The sequence below is a fragment of the Pseudophryne corroboree genome, chromosome 4 (assembly GCF_028390025.1).
Source record: "Pseudophryne corroboree isolate aPseCor3 chromosome 4, aPseCor3.hap2, whole genome shotgun sequence".
Taxonomy (NCBI): domain Eukaryota; kingdom Metazoa; phylum Chordata; class Amphibia; order Anura; family Myobatrachidae; genus Pseudophryne; species Pseudophryne corroboree.
This window is the reverse complement of record NC_086447.1, coordinates 245420702-245440867: the sequence shown is the minus strand read 5'-3', so window position 1 is coordinate 245440867 and position 20166 is coordinate 245420702. Positions and strand designations below refer to the sequence as shown.

The 20166-nt window shown below is 40.4% G+C and overlaps 1 protein-coding gene across 2 annotated transcripts in view; it reads right to left on the bottom strand.

Moving 5' to 3' along the window:
- ATR (ATR serine/threonine kinase) overlaps window positions 1-20166 on the bottom strand; it is a 449883-nt gene that overhangs the window by 215368 nt on the left and 214349 nt on the right. For both annotated transcript variants that reach the window (XM_063915996.1, XM_063915997.1), the window contains exons 16-22: window positions 16421-16606; window positions 16246-16338; window positions 15739-15869; window positions 15495-15638; window positions 13266-13359; window positions 13051-13176; window positions 11625-11831 (exon numbers count right to left, since the gene is read on the bottom strand). In XM_063915996.1, coding sequence (XP_063772066.1) covers window positions 11625-11831; window positions 13051-13176; window positions 13266-13359; window positions 15495-15638; window positions 15739-15869; window positions 16246-16338; window positions 16421-16606 — 981 coding nt within the window. The remainder of the gene's footprint in view (window positions 1-11624; window positions 11832-13050; window positions 13177-13265; window positions 13360-15494; window positions 15639-15738; window positions 15870-16245; window positions 16339-16420; window positions 16607-20166) is intronic.

Genomic DNA, 20166 nt, shown 5'->3' with positions numbered 1-20166 from the left:
TGGTTTATATAGGCCTACTATATTATATAAATCTACTGGCTTATATAGGCCTACTGTATTATATAAATCTACTGGCTTATATAGGCCTACTATAGTACATAAATCTACTGGTTTATATAGGCCTACTATATTATATAAATCTACTGGTTTATATAGGCCTACTATAGTACATAAATCTACTGGTTTATATAGGCCTACTATAGTACATAAATCTACTGGTTTATATAGGCCTACTATATTATATAAATCTACTGGCTTATATAGGCCTACTATAGTACATAAATCTACTGGTTTATATAGGCCTACTATATTATATAAATCTACTGGCTTATATAGGCCTACTATATTATATAAATCTACTGGTTTATATAGGCCTACTATATTATATAAATCTACTGCCTTATATAGGCCTACTATATTATATAAATCTACTGGCTTATATAGGCCTACTATATTATATAAATCTACTGCCTTATATAGGCCTACTATATTATATAAATCTACTGGCTTATATAGGCCTACTATATTATATAAATCTACTGCCTTATATAGGCCTACTATATTATATAAATCTACTGCCTTATATAGGCCTACTATATTATATAAATCTACTGGCTTATATAGGCCTACTATATTATATAAATCTACTGGCTTATATAGGCCTACTATATTATATAAATCTACTGTCTTATATAGGCCTACTATATTATATAAATCTACTGTCTTATATAGGCCTACTATATTATATAAATCTACCAGCTTATATAGGCCTACTATATTATATAAATCTACCAGCTTATATAGGCCTACTATATTATATAAATCTACCAGCTTATATAGGCCTACAATATTATATAAATCTACCAGTTTATATAGGCCTACTATATTATATAAATCTACCGGCTTATTTAGGCCTACTATATAATATAAATCTACTGGCTTATATAGGCCTACTATAGTACATAAATCTACTGGTTTATATAGGCCTACTATATTATATAAATCTACTGCCTTATATAGGCCTACTATATTATATAAATCTACTGGCTTATATAGGCCTACTATATTATATAAATCTACTGGCTTATATAGGCCTACTATATTATATAAATCTACTGGCTTATATAGGCCTACTATATTATATAAATCTACTGTCTTATATAGGCCTACTATATTATATAAATCTACCAGCTTATATAGGCCTACTATATTATATAAATCTACCAGCTTATATAGGCCTACTATATTATATAAATCTACCAGCTTATATAGGCCTACTATACTATATAAATCTACCAGCTTATATAGGCCTACAATATTATATAAATCTACCAGCTTATATAGGCCTACTATATTATATAAATCTACTGGTTTATATAGGCCTACTATATTATATAAATCTACTGTCTTATATAGGCCTACTATAGTATATAAATCTACTGGCTTATATAGGCCTACTATATTATATAAAACTACTGGCTTATATAGGCCTACTAGATTATATAAATCTACTGGCTTATATAGGCCTACTATATTATATAAATCTACTGGCTTATATAGGCCTACTATAGTACATAAATCTACTGTCTTATATAGACCTACTATATTATATAAATCTACTGGCTTATATAGGCCTACTATAGTACATAAATCTACTGGCTTATATAGGCCTACTATAGTACATAAATCTACTGGTTTATATAGGCCTACTATATTATATAAATCTACTGGTTTATATAGGCCTACTATATTATATAAATCTACTGGCTTATATAGGCCTACTATATTATATAAATCTACTGGCTTATATAGGCCTACTATAGTATATAAATCTACTGGCTTATATAGGCCTACTATATTATATAAATCTACTGGTTTATATAGGCCTACTATAGTATATAAATCTACTGGCTTATATAGGCCTACTATAGTATATAAATCTACTGGTTTATATAGGCCTACTATATTATATAAATCTACTGGCTTATATAGGCCTACTATAGTACATAAATCTACTGGTTTATATAGGCCTACTATATTATATAAATCTACTGGCTTATATAGGCCTACTATATTATATAAATCTACTGGCTTATATAGGCCTACTATATTATATAAATCTACTGCCTTATATAGGCCTACTTTAGTATATAAATCTACTGGCTTATATAGGCCTACTATATTATATAAATCTACTGGTTTATATAGGCCTACTATAGTATATAAATCTACTGGCTTATATAGGCCTACTATAGTATATAAATCTACTGGTTTATATAGGCCTACTATATTATATAAATCTACTGGTTTATATAGGCCTACTATATTATATAAATCTACTGGCTTATATAGGCCTACTATATTATATAAATCTACTGGCTTATATAGGCCTACTGTATTATATAAATCTACTGCCTTATATAGGCCTACTATATTATATAAATCTACTGGCTTATATAGGCCTACTATATTATATAAATCTACTGTCTTATATAGGCCTACTATATTATATACATCTACTGTCTTATATAGGCCTACTATATTATATAAATCTACTGGCTTATATAGGCCTACTATATTATATAACACTACTGGCTTATATAGGCCTACTAGATTATATAAATCTACTGGCTTATGTAGGCCTACTATATTATATAAATCTACTGGTTTATATAGGCCTACTATATTATATAAAATTGACTGAATTATATAGGCCTACTATATTATATAAATCTACTGGCTTATATAGGCCTACTATATTATATACATCTACTGGCTTATATAGGCCTACTATATTATATACATCTACTGGCTTATGTAGGCCTACTATATTATATAAATCTACTGGCTTATATAGGCCTACTATATTATATACATCTACTGGCTTATATAGGCCTACTATATTATATAAATCTACTGGCTTATATAGGCCTACTATAGTACATAAATCTACTGTCTTATATAGACCTACTATATTATATAAATCTACTGGCTTATATAGGCCTACTATAGTACATAAATCTACTGGCTTATATAGGCCTACTATAGTACATAAATCTACTGGTTTATATAGGCCTACTATATTATATAAATCTACTGGCTTATATAGGCCTACTATATTATATAAATCTACTGGCTTATATAGGCCTACTATATTATATAAATCTACTGGCTTATATAGGCCTACTATAGTATATAAATCTACTGGCTTATATAGGCCTACTATATTATATAAATCTACTGGTTTATATAGGCCTACTATAGTATATAAATCTACTGGCTTATATAGGCCTACTATAGTATATAAATCTACTGGTTTATATAGGCCTACTATATTATATAAATCTACTGGCTTATATAGGCCTACTATATTATATAAATCTACTGGCTTATATAGGCCTACTATAGTACATAAATCTACTGGTTTATATAGGCCTACTATATTATATAAATCTACTGGCTTATATAGGCCTACTATATTATATAAATCTACTGGCTTATATAGGCCTACTATATTATATAAATCTACTGCCTTATATAGGCCTACTTTAGTATATAAATCTACTGGCTTATATAGGCCTACTATATTATATAAATCTACTGATTTATATAGGCCTACTATAGTATATAAATCTACAGGCTTATATAGGCCTACTATAGTATATAAATCTACTGGTTTATATAGGCCTACTATATTATAATAAGAATTTACTTACCGATAATTCTATTTCTCGGAGTCCGTAGTGGATGCTGGGGTTCCTGAAAGGACCATGGGGAATAGCGGCTCCGCAGGAGACAGGGCACAAAAAAGTAAAGCTTTTACCAGATCAGGTGGTGTGCACTGGCTCCTCCCCCTATGACCCTCCTCCAGACTCCAGTTAGGTACTGTGCCCGGACGAGCGTACACAATAAGGGAGGCAATTTGAATCCCGGGTAAGACTCATACCAGCCACACCAATCACACCGTACAACTTGTGATCTAAACCCAGTTAACAGTATGATAACAGAAAGAGCCTCTTAAAGATGGCTCCTTAACAATATAACCCGAATTTGTTAACAATAACTATGTACAGTATTGCAGATAATCCGCACTTGGGATGGGCGCCCAGCATCCACTACGGACTCCGAGAAATAGAATTATCGGTAAGTAAATTCTTATTTTCTCTATCGTCCTAAGTGGATGCTGGGGTTCCTGAAAGGACCATGGGGATTATACCAAAGCTCCCAAACGGGCGGGAGAGTGCGGATGACTCTGCAGCACCGAATGAGAGAATTCCAAGTCCTCTTTTGCCAGGGTATCAAATTTGTAGAATTTTACAAACGTGTTTTCCCCCGACCACGTAGCTGCTCGGCAGAATTGTAATGCCGAGACCCCTCGGGCAGCCGCCCAAGATGAGCCCACCTTCCTTGTGGAATGGGCCTTAACAGATTTAGGCTGTGGCAGGCCTGCCACAGAATGAGCAAGTTGAATTGTGTTACAAATCCAACGAGCAATCGTCTGCTTAGAAGCAGGGGCACCCAACTTGTTGGGTGAATATAGTATCAACAGCGAGTCAGATTTTCTGACTTCAGCCGTCCTTGAAATGTATATTTTTAAGGCTCTGACAACGTCCAACAACTTGGAGTCCTCCAAGTCGCCAGTGGCCGCAGGCACCACAATAGGTTGGTTCAGGTGAAACGCTGATACCACCTTAGGGAGAAAATGCGGACGAGTCCTCAGTTCTGCCCTATCCGAATGGAAGATTAGATAAGGGCTTTTATAAGATAAAGCCGCCAATTCAGATACTCTCCTGGCGGAAGCCAGGGCCAGTAACATAGTCACTTTCCATGTGAGATATTTAAAATCCACCTTTTTCAATGGTTCAAACCAATGGGATTTGAGGAAATCTAAAACTACATTTAGATCCCACGGTGCCACCGGAGGCACCACAGGAGGCTGTATATGCAGTACTCCTTTAACAAAAGTCTGTACCTCAGGAACTGAGGCCAATTCTTTTTGGAAGAATATTGACAGGGCCGAAATTTGAACCTTAATAGATCTCAATTTGAGACCCATAGACAATCCTGATTGTAGGAAATGTAGGAAACGACCCAGTTGAAATTCCTCCGTCGGAACACTCCGATCCTCGCACCACGCGACATATTTTCGCCAAATGCGGTGATAATGTTTCGCGGTGACTTCCTTCCTTGCCTTAATCAAGGTAGGAATGACTTCTTCTGGAATGCCTTTCCCTTTTAGGATCTGGCGTTCAACCGCCATGCCGTCAAACGCAGCCGCGGTAAGTCTTGAAAGAGACAGGGACCCTGTTGTAGCAGGTCCCTTCTCAGAAGTAGAGGGCACGGGTCGTCCGTGACCAACTCTTGAAGTTCCGGGTACCAAGTCCTTCTTGGCCAATCCGGAGCCACTAGTATTGTTCTTACTCCTCCTCACCGTATAATCTTCAATACCTTTGGTATGAGAGGCAGAGGAGGAAACACATATACTGATTTGTACACCCAAGGTGTTACCAGTGCGTCCACAGCTATTGCCTGTGGATCTCTTGACCTGGCGCAATACTTGTCCAGTTTCTTGTTGAGGCGAGACGCCATCATGTCTACCATTGGTCTTTCCCAACAGTTTACTAGCATGTGGAAGACTTCTGGATGAAGACCCCCCTCTCCCGGGTGAATATCGTGTCTGCTGAGGAAGTCTGCTTCCCAGTTGTCCACGCCCGGGAAGAACACTGCTGACAGTGCTATTACGTGATTCTCCGCCCAGCGAAGAATCTTGGTAGCTTCTGCCATTGCACTCCTGCTTCTTGTGCCGCCCTGTCTGTTTACATGGGCGACCGCCGTGATGTTGTCCGACTGAATCAACACCGGTTTTCCTTGCAGGAGTGGTTCCGCCTGGCTTAGAGCATTTTAGATTGCTCTTAGTACCAGAATGTTTATGTGAAGAGACTTTTCCAGGTTCGTCCATACCCCCTGGAAGTTTCTTCCTTGTGTGACTGCTCCCCAACCTCTCAGGCTGGCGTCCGTGGTCACCAGGATCAAATCCTGTATGCCGAATCTGCGGCCCTCCAATAGATGAGCCTTTTGCAACCACCACAGAAAATATACCCTTGTCCTTGGCGACAGGGTTATTCGCAGGTGCATCTGAGGATGCGACCCTGACCATTTGTCCAACAGATCCCTTTGGAAAATTCTTGCATGGAATCTGCCGAATGGAATTGCTTCGTAAAAAGCCACCATTTTTCCCAGGACTCTTGTGCATTGATGTACAGACACCTTTCCTGGTTTTAGGAGGTTCCTGACAGGTCGGATAACTCCTTGGCTTTTTCCTCGGGAAGAAAAACCTTTTTCTGAACCGTGTCCAGAATCATCCCTAGGAACAGCAGACGTATCGTCGGAAAACAGCTGCGATTCTTGGAATATTTAGAATCCAGTCGTGCCGTCGAAGAACTACTTTAGATAGTGCTCTTCCGACCTCCAACTGTTCTCTGGAACTTGCCCTTTTTAGGTCGTGCAAGTAAGGGATAATTTAGATGCCTTTTTTCTTTGAAGAAACATCTTTTCGGCCATTACCTTGGTAAAAAGGCCCGGGGTGCCGTGGATAATTCAAACGGCATCGTCTGAAACTGATATTGACAGTTCTGTACCACGAACCAGAGGTACCCTTGATGAGAAGGACAAAATTTGGACATGGAGGTAATCCTTGATGTCCAGGGACACCATATAGTCCCCTTTTTTCCGGTTCGCTATCACTGCTCTGAGTGACTTTATCTCGATTTGAACCTTTTATGTAAGTGTTCAAAACATTTTAGATTTAGACTATGTGTCACCAAGCCGTCTGGCTTCAGTACCACAATATAGTGTGGAAAAATAATACCCTTTTCCTTGTCGTAGGAGGGGTACTTTGATTATCACCTGCTGGATATACAGCTTGTGAATTGTTTCCAATGCTGCCTCCCTGTCGGAGGGAGCCGTTGGTAAAGCAGACTTCAGGAACCTGCGAGGAGAAGATGTCTCGACTCTCCAATCTTTACCCCTGGGATAATACTCGTACGATCTAGGGGTCAACTTGCGAGTGATCCCACTGCGCCCTGAGACTCTTGAGACTACCCCCCCACCTTGAGTCCGCTTGCACGGCCCCAGCGTCATGCTGAGGACTTGGCAGACGCGGTGGAGGGCTTCTTTTCCTGGGAAAGGGCTGCCTGCTGCAGTCTACTTCCCTTACCTCTATGTCTGGGCAGATATGACTGGCCTTTTGCCTGCATGCCCTCATGGGAAAGGAAAGATTGAGGCTGAAAAGACGGTGTCTTTTTTAGCTGAGATGTAACTTGGGGTAAAAAAGGTTGGATTTCCCAGCTGTTGCTGTGGTCCCCAGGTCCGATGGACCGACCCCCAAATAACTCCTTCCCTTTATACAGCAATACTTCCATCTGCCGTATGGGATCTGTATCACCTGACCACTGTCGTGTCCCTGACATCTTCTGGGAGATATGGACAACGCACTTATCTTGATGCCAGAGAGCAAATATCCCTCTGTGCATCTCACATACATATATATAGAATGCATCCTATTAAATGCTGTACATGAATAAAATATTTTCAGTCAGGGAATCCGACCAAGCCAACCCAGCACTGCATCTCCAGGCTGATGGCGATCGCTGGTCGCAGTATAACCACCGTATGTGTGTATATACTTTTTAGGATATTTTTCCAGCTTCCTATCAGCTGGCTCCTTGAGGGCGGCCGTATCTGGAGACGGTAACGCCACTTGATAAGCGTGTGAGCGCCTTATCACCCTAAGGGGTGTTTCCCAACGTACCCTAATTTCTGGCGGGAAAGGGTATAACGCCAATATTTGCTATCGGGGTAACCCTACGCATCATCACACACTTCATTTTATTTTATCTGATTCAGGAAAAACTACAGGTAGTTTTTTCACTCCCACATAATACCCTTTCTTGTGGTACTTGTAGTATCAGAAACACGTAACACCTCCTTCATTGCCCTTAACGTGTGGCCCTAATGAGAAATACGTTTGTTTATTCACCGTCGACACTGTATTCAGTGTCCGTGTCTGTGTCTGTGTCGACCGACTGAGGTAAATGGGCGTTTTTTAAAAACCCCTGACGGTGTTTCTGAGACGCCTGGACCGGTCCTAATAGATTGTCGGCCGTCTCATGTCGTCAACCGACCTTGCAGCGTGTTGACATTCTCACGTAATTCTCTAAATAAGCCATCCATTCCGGTGTCGACTCCCTAGAGAGTGACATCACCATTACAGGCAATTTCTCCGCCTCCTCACCAACATCGTCCTCATACATGTCGACACACACGTACCGACACACAGCACACACACCGGGAATGCTCTGACAGAGGACAGGACCCACTAGCCCTTTGGGGAGACAGAGGGAGAGTCTGCCAGCACACACCAAAAACGCTATAATTATATAGGGACAACCTTATATAAGTGTTTCTCCCTTATAGCATCTTTTATATATATACAATATCGCCAAAATCAGTGCCCCCCCTCTCTGTTTTAACCCTGTTTCTGTAGTGCAGTGCAGGGGAGAGCCTGGGAGCCTTCTCTCCAGCTTTTCTGTGAGAGAAAATGGCGCTGTGTGCTGAGGAGATAGGCCCCGCCCCTTTTTCGGCGGGCTCGTCTCCCGCTATTTTTGAAGTTAGGCAGGGGTTAAATATCTCCATATAGCCTCTGTGGGCTATATGTGAGGTATTTTTTGCCTCTAATAAGGTTTTTATTTGCCTCTCAGAGCGCCCCCCCCAGCGCTCTGCACCCTCAGTGACTGTTGTGTGAAGTGTGCTGAGAGGAAAATGGCGCACAGCTGCAGTGCTGTGCGCTACCTTTATGAAGACTCAGGAGTCTTCAGCCGCCGATTTTGGACCTCTTCTCTCTTCAGCGTCTGCAAGGGGGCCGGCGGCGCGGCTCCGGTGACCATCCAGGCTGTACCTGTGATCGTCCCTCTGGAGCTAGTGTCCAGTAGCCAAGCAGCAAATCCACTCTGCACGCAGGTGAGTTCACTACTTCTCCCCTAAGTCCCTCGTTGCAGTGATCCTGTTGCCAGCAGGACTCACTGTAAAGTAAAAAACCTAAGCTAAACTTTCTCTAAGCAGCTCTTTAGGAGAGCCACCTAGATTGCACCCTTCTCGTTCGGGCACAAAATCTAACTAACTGGAGTCTGGAGGAGGGTCATAGGGGGAGGAGCCAGTGCACACCACCTGATCTGGTAAAAGCTTTACTTTTTTGTGCCCTGTCTCCTGCGGAGCCGCTATTCCCCATGGTCCTTTCAGGAACCCCAGCATCCACTTAGGACGATAGAGAAATAAATCTACTGGTTTATATAGGCCTACTATATTATATAAATCTACTGGCTTATATAGGCCTACTATATTATATAAATCTACTGGCTTATATAGGCCTACTGTATTATATAAATCTACTGCCTTATATAGGCCTACTATATTATATAAATCTACTGGTTTATATAGGCCTACTATATTATATAAATCTACTGTCTTATATAGGCCTACTATATTATATACATCTACTGTCTTATATAGGCGTACTATATTATATAAATCTACTGGCTTATATAGGCCTACTATATTATATAAAACTACTGGCTTATATAGGCCTACTAGATTATATAAATCTACTGGCTTATGTAGGCCTACTATATTATATAAATCTACTGGTTTATATAGGCCTACTATATTATATAAAATCGACTGAATTATATAGGCCTACTATATTATATAAATCTACTGGCTTATATAGGCCTACTATATTATATAAATCTACTGGCTTATATAGGCCTACTATAGTATATAAATCTACTGGCTTATATAGGCCTACTATATTATATAAATCAACTGGTTTATATAGGCCTACTATATTATATAAATCTACTGGCTTATATAGGCCTACTATATTATATAAATCTACTGGCTTATATAGGCCTACTGTATTATATAAATCTACTGCCTTATATAGGCCTACTATATTATATAAATCTACTGGCTTATATAGGCCTACTATATTATATAAATCTACTGTCTTATATAGGCCTACTATATTATATACATCTACTGTCTTATATAGGCCTACTATATTATATAAATCTACTGGCTTATATAGGCCTACTATATTATATAAAACTACTGGCTTATATAGGCCTACTAGATTATATAAATCTACTGGTTTATGTAGGCCTACTATATTATATAAATCTACTGGTTTATATAGGCCTACTATATTATATAAAATTGACTGAATTATATAGGCCTACTATATTATATAAATCTACTGGCTTATATAGGCCTACTATATTATATACATCTACTGGCTTATATAGGCCTACTATATTATATACATCTACTGGCTTATGTAGGCCTACTATATTATATAAATCTACTGGCTTATATAGGCCTACTATATTATATACATCTACTGGCTTATATAGGCCTACTATATTATATAAATCTACTGGCTTATATAGGCCTACTATAGTACATAAATCTACTGTCTTATATAGACCTACTATATTACATAAATCTACTTGCTTATATAGGCCTACTATAGTACATAAATCTACTGGCTTATATAGGCCTACTATAGTACATAAATCTACTGTTTTATATAGGCCTACTATATTATATAAATCTACCGGTTTATATAGGCCTACAATATTATAATAATCTACTGCCTTATATAGGCCTACTATATTATATAAAGCTACTGTCTTATTTAGGCCTACTATATTATATAAATCTACTGGTTTATATAGGCCTACTATATTATATAAATCTGCTGGCTTATATAGGCCTACTATATTACATAAATCTACCATCTTATATAGGCCTACTATATTATATAAATCTACTGGCTTATTATTATTACCCTTTATTTATATGGCGCCACAAGGGTTCCGCAGCGCCCAATTACAGAGTACATAAATAATCAAACAGGAAAACAGCAATTTACAGTTGATGACAGTATAGGACAAGTACAGGGTAAATAAACATAGTTACACCTACTATATTATCTAAAACTACTGGCTTATAGAGGCCTACTATATTTTATAAATCGACTGGCTTATATAGGCCTACTATATTATATAAATCTACTGTCTTATATAGGCCTACTATATTATATACATCTACTGGCTTATATAGGCCTACTATATTATATAAATCTACTGTCTTATATAGGCCTACTATATTATATAAATATACTGGCTTATATAGGCCTATTATATAATATAAATTGACTGGTTTATATAGGCCTACTATATTATATAAATTTACTGGCTTATATAGGCCCTTGGCTTAATACGACACATAAACCATATCATTATCTGCATCTTTCTTACTACTACTAGATCGTGTAATAAGCATTCATTATAGACAGAGTATTTTATTATTAACTATTTACCACTAATTTATAGCAAACCTGATGAACCATTTACATATTGTACATATCACAAATTATACAATAACATAAGGTCATTTTGTATTGCAGGTAATGCAGCTACAATATTGCAAAGCCTTGAATACTATACATTAATGCAGACACATTACATAGCAGTAAATGAATGATGAGCTGTCAGCTTACGTACAACAAAGGTAGAGCCTTTGCCTTGTGTATGGCTAATGGAGAAATCCAGCCTTCCAGGATCAATGGCACCCAGCTGTCCCAGGCATTCACCACACAGCAGACGGGCCTGTGAGCTGGCATCTTGGCATCCTATTAACAACACCGTCACCAGCTGAGAGATAACCGGCTCTACAGTCTCACTGTCTGTCGAATATTGCAATAATTTAGCCTATAAATGAGTTTCAAGACATTCAGATTAAAAAGAATCTATATAATCAGCCATACACAAACGTGCTGAACACATATCGTATGGAGCAAAGTAAGGACTAAAAAACAAGTTACAGATAGTATACATACACCCAAGAACTTTCCACTTATTTGTGTATACAGAGAAAATCTGCAGTACTCAGTCTGTGCAGCTACTTGTACTATCTGCAACACTTTGCCTGCCTCCTAAAGATACAATGTACTGAGTTAGAGCATCCACAAGCAGATATCGAATTTTTGGTGTTCTAACCACAACTGAACCCATTTCCAAAATACTTCAGCTCAGAAAGGGGAGACTACTTTATATATTATGCATACTAGTGTAGAAAAACTGGTGATGTGCGGCGAGGTCAGTGGCTAAGGAGGTACTGGCTAGTATCAGAGACAGATTTACACACAGATCTGAACCTGATGCGTCATGGTGGCATTATACAAAAGTATATACTTTGTTACTCCATATATAGGTTCTAAGAACCGAAATACCCTATATAGAGTTCTTACAGTCCAAACATTGAAATCTCACACTTGCCCTAGAGAGCAAATCTCTTTCTTCTTCTGTCCGGTGTCTCCATTATCAGTAAGGAAAGAGCGCAGAGCTATTGCTGCTGGAGTAAGCACTAAACTCAGTGAGGGATGAATTACTGTACTCTACAGCAAAATTACTGACACTACAGCTTCCATTATCAATGTTAAGGGGGGTACTGACGGGAGAGATGTGTGCTGAGCGATCTTAACACAGACCGCTCAGCACACATCTTCCCCCCCCCCCCCCCCCCGCTCAGCACAGAGCTCACTTAACACAACGGTGAAGTGAGCGACACGCTAGATTGAGCCAACATGCAGGCTCAATCTAGCACCGGCGAAAGCGATGCACGCTATCGCTGGGGGGCATACACACGGCAGATCCGTGCTCAAAATCTAAGCAATCTAGTCAGATTGCTTAGATTTTAAACACGGATCTCTCCGTGTGTACCCCCCTTTACACTCCGTACATAGCCCTAAGGCACATGCTGCTTGCACTCTACTGTGCTGTCTCCGGAAGGTGGTGAGTGGGTCCTTGATACACTACTATTAATAGAAAACTGTGTAGACACATATAGTTTAAAAATAAGAGATTAGATCTTGTATAAACTAAATACCTTTGTATCAGGGAAAACCTTGATGAAAACAAACCTCTATACCTGATTTTTATATAGTGTCTCCTTTAAACTGGTGAGAGCATGAATACGAACATCCACATTTTCATGCTGAATTGCCTTTATCGATAACTGCATTGCTGTCTGCAAATCTGTGCTTTTCGTTGTTTCCTGGGGACAGAACATACGTAAGGTGACAATATCTCAGAAAGGTAATATACTGTGCAGGATATACATACAAATTAAATCTTACAACCTACTTTTCTGTATTCCTGGAGAACCATCAGTATTTGCTTGAGCTCTGGATGGTCGGGCAGGAAATATATTTCATGCAGAAAGTCTTGGACAGCATCTCTAGCAGAGAAATAAACCAAGTTAATCCTACAGCACAAAACAGAATTAAAAGCCTATCCTCTTTCAACAATATGGATGTCTCCTTAACTATAAATCTGATTCAGTCGCATGCAAGCAAGCCGTATTGCGGTCAGAGATAAATGCTTATTTTCACTTGTCAGAGTTTAGCGTATGTAGGGCCTAATTTAGAGTTAATCGCAGAAGCAAATTTGTTAGCAGTTGGGCAAAACCATGGGGGTCATTTCGAGTTGATCGCTAGCTGCCGTTGTTCGCAGCACAGCGATTAGGTCAGGAAGTGGGTGTTTCTGGGTGTCAACTGACCGTTTTCAGGGAGTGTGCGGAAAAACGCAGGCGTGCCAGATAAAAACGCAGGCGTGGCGAGGGAAACGGAGGCGTGGTTGGCCAAACGCAGGCCGTGTTCCTGACGTCAAAACAGGAACTAAACATGCTGAAGTGATCGCTGGCTAGGAGTAAGTCTCGAGTTACTCTGAAACTGCACAATCTTTTTTTGTAGCAACGCTGCGATCCTATCGTTCGCACTTCTGCTAAGCTAAAATATACTCCCTGAGGGCGGCGGCTTAGCGTTTGCACTGCTGCTAAAAGCAGCTAGTGAGCGAACAACTCGGAATGAGGGCCCATGTGCACTGCAGGTGTAGCAGATATAACATGTGCAGAGAGAGTTAGATTTGGGTGGGTTATTTTGTTTCTGTGCAGGGTAAATACTGTCTGCTTTATTTTTACACTGCAATTCAGATTTCAGTTTGAACACACCCCACCCAAATCTCTCAATGCACATGTTATATCTGCCCCCCACCCCTGCAGTGCACATGGTTTTGCCCAACTGCTAACAAATTTGCTGCTGCGATCAACTCTGAATTAGGCCCGTAAGCAGCCACACAGTCTTATCCATCCACTTGTGAAAGTAGCAGTTATTGCCGCCTTGCAGAGATGATTGTTAGTAGAGATTTAGCAGATTTCAGATGGACCTCTTGCACCAAGGATAGGGCTGGTGAAAGTTTGCACTGATAGTGATCAATGCAAACTTGCACCAGCCCTATCCTTGGTGCAAGAGTTCCGTCTGAAATCAGCTAAATCTCTGCAAGGTTGCAATTCTGTCTCTATGCTCAGGATTTTCTAAGGAACACTTATCCTATGAGCAAATGCCCTGTTGTTGGTCACTTACAGCTGCAAATGGAGATACGTATTACTGAATCCCATACCTGGTACAAACAAATAGACTTATGTGCAACTGTGAAAACTGATCTATGCTTGGAGACTTCCTTACTCCAGAGCTCTTGAGAGGCAGGAGAACTCCGCAAAGGAAGTCACCCAGGAAAGAACATGATTATGTGTCCCAACTCTGATCATTTACATACAGCATGCATGCTCCTGGGTGAAGAAAGACTAAAAAAGAGGAATTTTGACTTAACTGTACATTCTTTTTTGCTTAGTCCATGGGGGCCAGTGAAAACCACAAGTATTGAATGAAGCTCTGGAGCCGGCCACGACTGCTCCCAGTGCCTTAGTGAAGGAGGTGGCCGGTGACACTAACCCGGTCACTAGTGCACCGGCCACTGGAACAGGGTGTTGGAGCAGTCAATGGTAGGACGCTTACTGCTGGCCGCTCAAAAGTAAAAGTAAAAAAAAAAAAACAAAAAAAAACCCTCCAGGCTTCTATATGCAGTCCCCTAAAACGTGCCCATCTCTTTTAGACAGTAAAACACTGACTTTCTGGGCTTGGAGGCGAGGTATTGGTGAGGAGGAGCCTGTGCTGCAGCCAAAAAGAAGTTTTAACGCCTTTGGTGAGGGCTTCAGAGTTCCACTCAATACACATGGTTTACAGTGGCCCCCATTGACAAAAGATAAAAGAATTTTATTGTTTTCCATATGCAAAATGCAATTAGTACAAAAATGAATTGTTTAATTCAAAAGTGACATTCGCTTTAAAAAGTAGACAACTCTCACATACAACTCATTCACACATTTATTTAAAAGACGTTGCTTACATAACCACACACATCTCTTTGCTAAGAGCTGCTTACTTTGGGATTGTAACAATGTTTAAAGCAGTGTAATCACTCATGTAAGACACCAGTCTCAGTCTTCTCGTCTCAACAAGGGTTCTTCCAACTTACCTGTTCTCTACTATAAGATAATGGAAAACAGCCACAGTTTCTTTGGGCTGGATATGTAGCAGAGGTAGTAGGGCAACTATGACGTGGCTGAGAAGTGAGCCCAGGTATGCTTGATCCAAGCATCGAACAAACAAGTCCCATGCTCTAAATAACACCAAGAAAACGATATATGAATCTCTACAGACAAGACAGAACAAGCTCACAAACTTTACTGTAAAACAAGCAACAAATGCCTAGGTAGTACCTGCAACACAGCTCTGGAAAGTCCTCCTTGTAGCGGAGACCTGTCCTTAGCGTGGTCATCATCTTCACTCTTACAGCACTAATATGTTTGGGACCCATGAGCCTCATTAGAGATACTAAACTGTTTAAGGCCTGACAATGGGGAACAGGAAGTCAAACGATACTCAATATAACTTGGATTTGTGAGATACATTCTGCTGATCCGTATGTCTAACTTAGAAAATATATTTTCAATAACTACACTATTAGAGGTATATTTACTAAAGTGCGGTTTTTAGATGTTGCTCATAGCAACCAATCAGATTGTACTTTTTATTCATCTAGCACCTTCTAGAATAGCTAGAATCTGACTGGATGCTTCTGGCAACATCTCCACTTCTAAAAACCAGCAATTTAGTAAATATACCCCTCAGAACCTATTATGGTGTACAATACCTTCCTATGAGAGCTTCTAGCAGAGGGCTTATCTGAAAAACCCATCAGTCCTCTTTGCAAGCAAAGTGCTTACCATCTTTTTGTCTTCAATGCCAATACTGGAACTCAGTAAGTGCATATTAAAGAAAGCCAGAATTCCGAGAAGCTTGGGTTGTAGGTAATCAGCCTGCATGAAAAATAACCTGAGGTCATAACTGTGAACATGGATGTACAAAATATTGTAGCTTTATTATCTAATGTTATCTCACCATTATCTCTTGTTTAGTGATATTCCTGGGTCCTTGGTAAGGATCATCACTGGACGCAAAGGAAGCCAAAATGGAGAGACCATTGAAGACTTGCTGGTAGTGCTCACCAAGACGCAACAGTAGCTCATTGTGCAATCCCTGGTAATCCTGTCTGAGTAGACTGCCCAACTCAATCTCGGTCTCATTCTATTCATTGAGGCAAAGTACAAAGGCATCACAATGTGGTAAAGACAGGAAACAGCAAACGCAGGAAAACCCTCACCCATATACAGTATTTATCAAAGAAATTCCAATGGCCCATTGTCACTCTATCATACATTAACTTTAATCTAAAGGGTAGCGGTCTCAAACCCATGATTTCAAATTGTACTGTACAGCATCCATTCTGATCCTGGAAATGGTGTGCTGCTCCCTGAGACTGGTCTACCAGCACTGCCAGCTCCTCTTCTGTGACAGGAGCAGAGCGCTGCAAGAGAATGTCACGCCAGACAACCATTGATATTTAGGAGAAGACACAGCACTGAAACAGCCCTGGTGTTGGTGTTAAATAATCTTCTGATGGCAAGAGACAGAGGTGACTGTTCAGTCGTAATCCTTTTGGATCTCTGCAGCATTTAATACCGTGGATCATGGGATTCTGATTGAGAGCCAAAATAATTTCTATGGACTGGACTATTACTGCTATGCAGATGATACGCAACTGTACCTGTCCTTTGCTCTGGGTCCTGAGAAACCAATAACAACCCTAAATGGCTGCGATGAAAGCTAATTGGCTGCAACTGAATCCGGAAAAAACAGCCAACCATCTGGACATACACTTGGGGGTTCAAAATTACAAAACACTGTACGTAATCTTGGCGTTGTCCTGGATGGGGACTTGTCACTAAAACATCAAATATCAGCCACAATCAAATCCTCAATCTTTCATCTGAGGAACATATCCAGAATCAAGCACTTAATTCCCTCTGAAGATCTGCCAAAAGTCATACATGATTTTGTCTAATCACACCAAGACTATTGCAATGCCCTCTACCTTGCTCTCCCACCAAACAAGTTGCACCTCTTGCAGATGGTACCATAGGCATCACCAGGTCTGGTGGCAGCTAGTGTGCACTCTGTATCACTTGGCTCACCGGAGGCTGAACAGGGGTGTAGCATAAATTGGAGGGGGCATGGTCTCTGAGAAATCCCGATGCCATCACTCCTTGGGCAGCCCAACATCCCCGGAGATGCTGGGCTGCCCGCACCCTTGGCTTCTCTTCAATGGAAGGAGCGGGGTGCTGCAGTAAAGTGCAACACTGCAGCACCTGCCTCCTGTCACTGCAGAGGAGCCAGCATTTTAATGTCACCCCGTCTGAGAATGACACCCAAATGCGGGCCGCACCCTGGATGGTACAAAATGCAGCTGCCAAGCTATTAACCACAGCCCCAATCCAGACACATAACATCCATTTCTCTACTCCCTTCACTTGCTACCTGTAAAACGGCGAATTGTTTTCAAGATTCTGTAGGGTTACTGACTTTCAAAGTCCCACATGACCAGGGCCCAAGGTACTGGAGGTAACTTTTGACTCTTTACTGCCCTGCTCGATAACTGCGATCTGTAAATGAAGGACTTTTAGCAGTACCTTGAATATCCCATAATTCATCTGGGGATCAAGCATTTAGCCATGCGGCTCCTACTAGATTAATTTGTGTACTAATAAATTTCATATTATGTTACAGTATAAAGTAACAATTATGGAGATACAGGTTGAGTATCCCATATCCAAATATTCCGAAATACGGAATATTCCGAAATACGGACTTTTTTGAGTGAGAGTGAGATAGTGAAACCTTTGTTTTTTGATGGCTCAATGTATACAAACTTTGTTTAATACACAGTTATTAAAAATATTGTATTAAATGACCTTCAGGCTGTGTGTATAAGGTGTATATGAAACATAAATGAATTGCGTGAATGTACACACACTTTGTTTAATGCACAAAGTTATAAAAAATATTGGCTAAAATGACCTTCAGGCTGTGTGCATAAGGTGTATATGAAACATAAATGCATTCTGTGCTTAGATTTAGGTCCCATCACCATGATATCGCATTATGGTATGCAATTGTTCCAAAATACGGAAAAATCCCATATCCAAAATACCTCTGGTCCCAAGCATTTTGGATAAGGGATACTCAACCTGTACCAGCAGCTGCCAGAGCTTGACATTTTCTATAAGAGACATCAAATGAAGATGGCTCTCCTCATATACACATTAACCATCATCCACAATAGCAGATTTTCAATTAATGTAGGAGACAGTGGATGAAGGGGAAAAGCAAAAAGAAAACAGGAATGTGGAATGGTGAGGTACTGTATATAAGTAGCTATATCTTCTGGTTATCTCTATTCCAGGACTGTGCTGCAAGGTAAGCCAGTCTTAGGTATACAATACAGGTGATAAATACCCTATGCGCCAGCGGGAAGAGTAAGCTGTGGTATGTATAAATAACAGAACACCCTAGTTTACCTGAGAAATGGTATCCACGTTTAAAACTATGCACCATACTTGTAAGAAAGCTCACAATGTAGACTAGCTCTAAATGATCTGGTCTGTGGACTACACCAGAGAGAGCGGAGACTGGGGGGCGGGTGGGTGGGGAGCACAAATCGGATCGCCCACAAGTGCGGTGGGAACTGAGCTGGGATCCCCAATGCCTTCCTTACAAACCGAACACAGACTCAGTTGCCGAAGGTGTGCCCTGCTCTGAGATATGGACGGAATACCCAGGGGTCAGTTACCCACAGAGGGAGTTAATGGTGCAGAAGCCATCCCTCTATCACACTACAAACAATCTCATCTATGCACTGATTTAAGTAGGTTACAAAAGAAACTTTAAAAAAATTAAATTAAATAAAAAAATAGGGATTTTTGTTTACTTACCGTAAATTCTCTTTCGGATTCCATCTGGGGGACGCTGGGCACTTACTGATGGGATTTCCCAAAGCAAACTAATTAGAGGAGGTAGACAATGACGGCATAGCTGTCTGTAAAATCTGACGCCCAACAGAGGCAGTCTCCAAACCAAAAGTATGAAACTGATAAAACTTTATGAAGGTATGCACGGACGACCAGGTCGCTTCTCTACACAACTGCTCAACAGATACACCCCCACGAACAGCCCAAGAGGCTCCAACAGCTCTAGTCAAAAGAGCCCTTATTGGGTCAGGAACAGTAACATTAGAAGATACATATGGCTGTCGAATAGCCGAAGTCACCCAACGAGCCTTTGCGTTTTTAGAAGCCAGCCAACCCCGTTTGGGTTGCGTCAATCAAAACCAACAACGTATCCGTACGACGAATAGATTTGGTACAAGACAAATAAATGCGTAAGGCCCTAACAACGTCCAATAAGACCAAATGGTTATCCTCTCTGAAGGAAGATGGAGTAAACGCTGGAAGTACAATGGGGGTCATTCCGACCTGATCGCACGCTAGGTTTTTTCGCTGCGATCAGGTCAGAACTGCGCATGCACCGCAATGCGCAGGCACCACGTACGGCTACAAAGCGGATCGTTACTGGGTGATGGATTGTACGAAGAATCCATTCGCACAGCCGATCGCGAGGAGATGGACAGGAAGAAGGTGTTTGTGGGTGTCAACTGACCGTTTTCTGAGAGTGTTTGGAAAAACGCAGGCGTGTCCAGGCGTTTGCAGGGCGGGAGTCTGACGTCAATTCCGGGACTGAACAGGCAGAAG